The sequence below is a fragment of the Mastomys coucha genome, chromosome Y (assembly GCF_008632895.1).
Source record: "Mastomys coucha isolate ucsf_1 chromosome Y, UCSF_Mcou_1, whole genome shotgun sequence".
In the NCBI taxonomy this organism is placed as follows: Eukaryota; Metazoa; Chordata; class Mammalia; order Rodentia; family Muridae; genus Mastomys; species Mastomys coucha.
In genome coordinates, this window is record NC_045031.1 from 410,527 (window position 1) to 413,550 (window position 3,024).

Consider the following 3,024-nt stretch of genomic DNA (forward strand, 5'->3'; position numbering starts at 1 on the left):
GAGAACCATCATATGTACACACAAACATCCCTAAAATGTAACACTGTATTTCACAAAGCTGTTTGATAATACCAAAATAAATATAAATGAACATTAGAATATCAAGTTTTAAGAACATCTAAACAAGCTATGCATTTTCTCTAAGTCATCACTACTTGAAAAATATTTTGCCTTTTAAAAATTTTGTTATATTTTTAGTGTCTTGTTGCCTATGCTTAGTATCTACCTGCTAACTAGCCAGTTTGAATTTCTGGTCATATTCCTTCCAACTTCTGAGTATTGAAATTAAAGGGAATATCACTATCTATAGTTTCTTTACTTATAGTATTCAAAACAAAATAAATAAATTTCTTTTAACAATTGAATAATCTGAATATTATGAATCTTACCCTAGCCCTTTTAAGCCAATCAATTTCATCATTGAGAAGAACATCAACATTGGGTACATGAATGTTGCTGTTGTAGGCATAAGTGAGAAGACGCCTTAAAAGTGTGAAGTAGACATCTGAATGTTTACCCTTCTCTGTTGCTGTACCCTGAAATATAAAAAAATCTGTGATCAGTACTGACTTAATTGTCAAAAAATCTTAATATCTATAATATCATATCTACACCTACTGATCATGACTTAAATGAAATTAAAGTTATAATTATTATTTGAATATCTTTCATTTTAAGGAATAGATCATATTGACAGGTACATTAAAAATGTCTTACCCTCAAAATGGTAAAGAGTAGAGTAATGAAGAACACCAGAGGTCTATGTCCCATGCAACATCTGGTACACATTAAAAAGAACTGCTCCTGTGCCAACTGCCGTATAGTTCTGCAACAATATAAGGTAATAAATATACACTACACTTAACTGCTAGCAAAGATGAGTTTACAACATTTTTCAAAGAGTTGACGTCCAATTTTTACATGCGATTGAACACATCACTAATTTATAATATTGTGGTAATTTTAATGTATGACTTACTAAATCTTTTAAAATACACTAAGAGTTAAGAACCATGTTGGATTATGTCAAAGAGAACCACAGAAGAATAAAAATATGAATGATTTGTTTCATTAACAAGACAAAAATGCCACTCTAGATACTATGAAATATATGAAACACTTATACATTTTTTCCCCTCTAACTTTTCTAGATTTGTTTGAAGTGAGCTCTGCAGCAACAATTCATGAAAACCTAATACAGCTAACTGCATACCAGAATATGTGTAACTGTAAAGATACCATTGTCACATGAGCATTCATAAAAAATGACAGCCCTTCAATTACTATTATAGTATACTATTCTTTCTTAAGAGATAATCAAACTTTTACATTTTAGTAGTAGAAAAACGATGATATAACATTCATATCTCTAAAATAAATACTATACCTGTATATATAGCAGAGGATGGCCTTATCTGGCATCAATGGGAGGGAAGGTCTCGGTCCAGGGGAGATTTGATGCCCCAACGTAGGGTAATATTAGGGCATTGAGGTGGGAGTGGGTGGGGGAACTCCCCCAAAGAAACAGGATATCTCCCAAATAGATAACATTTGAGATGTAAAATAAAAAAAAAAAATTAAAAAAACCCCAAAACCAAAACCACCAAAACACTACTTGTAGTATTCCATAATAAATGGCTACTGGTGTTAGTGAAGGTAGGAAAGGAATCAGTTATTCTTTAAGGGGCTGGCCACTGGGAGTTTAACCATGTCACAGTGAGTATGTGTCTACCATAAATTACACTTGTATTTTTTTTTTCTTTTTTAGTGGGAAGGCCTGAAGGGCAGGTGGGGTGAACATCAGAGGGGTGAAAAGAAAGGGTAACCAGAGTACATTTTGTGAAATTCCCAAATAATTATTTAAAAAATACACTTACTCGCTAGGACAGTACAATAGTAAATCAATGACAAACATCTGCCAGGTCTTTTCTTTACTGAGTGAATCCATAGCAGTTGGAATTAAAGCAAAACATAATGTCATCACTTCCAGGGCTTCACAGCAAACCTGTTCATCTTTCACTTCTGGATTACTCCTTGTACTGGTGGTCTGTAAACCATGAACAAATTATTAGAGATCCACTTATAAAACATGGTCAAAGTTTCAGTTAGTATTTAATGTTATCTTCTCTGTGGTGCATCACACATGTCCTTTTCTACTCACTTGTTCTTACTGAAGTGTTAGTATGGTTAATAAAAAGTAATTTTATTAACCATCTACTTTTTTTCTCAAAGTAGGAAGTAGTTTATTTTTGTGTGATTATAATTCCTTCCAGAGAAACCTTAATGTTTCCAAGTCTACACAGAATGCCATTTTTAGTAAAAAAAATTAATCATCTTACAATTTCTCGAGATCAACAAATACTTCTGAAACCTAAAATATGTAGCTAAGATTTTTTAATTCGCAATTCCCATCAAAACGTAATCAATATAAAACATTAGGATTTCTTATAAAATATTATTTTAATTTATCAGAAGTACATCAGGCAGGTAAGTACAATAAGAGCTAACAATCCCAATGCAGCTGGGAGATGATGGTGCATGTCTTTAATCCCAGCACTCAGGAGGCAGAGGCAGGTGGATGTCTCAGTTCGAGGCCAGGCTGATCTACAGAGTGAGTTCCAGGACAGCCAGGGCTACACAGAGAAACCCTGTCTCTAGAAAACAAAACAAATTCATAACCAATGAACGAACGAACCAACAAACGAACGAACCAACCAACCAACCAACCAACCAACCAACCAACCAACCAACCAACCATCTAAAACAAACCAATCCCTTTGCAGAAGCAATTTTATTTCTAAGGGCTAATCTGTTCCTAAGAGATCTTGATATAACATGTAAATGATGATACTCTTCTTACTTCTATACTAAAAGAACCAATTAAAACAGTATTTAAGCCCACAACACACAGAGAAAGCCACACTCCTAGGTGATCTAACAAGCGCAGGATCCCAGAATCCTAGAATCACAGGATCACAGAGACAGCTTGACTCTGAGGAGTTCTGACATAACCAGGATCACAGG

At 34.0% G+C, this 3,024-nt stretch overlaps 1 protein-coding gene across 2 annotated transcripts in view; it reads right to left on the reverse strand.

Annotated features, from left to right (window-relative positions):
• Positions 1-3,024, reverse strand: part of LOC116096530 (probable ubiquitin carboxyl-terminal hydrolase FAF-X) — a 144,156-nt gene that overhangs the window by 47,785 nt on the left and 93,347 nt on the right. For both annotated transcript variants that reach the window (XM_031378461.1, XM_031378452.1), the window contains exons 26-28: positions 1,878-2,047; positions 718-826; positions 390-536 (exon numbers count right to left, since the gene is read on the reverse strand). In XM_031378461.1, coding sequence (XP_031234321.1) covers positions 390-536; positions 718-826; positions 1,878-2,047 — 426 coding nt within the window. The remainder of the gene's footprint in view (positions 1-389; positions 537-717; positions 827-1,877; positions 2,048-3,024) is intronic.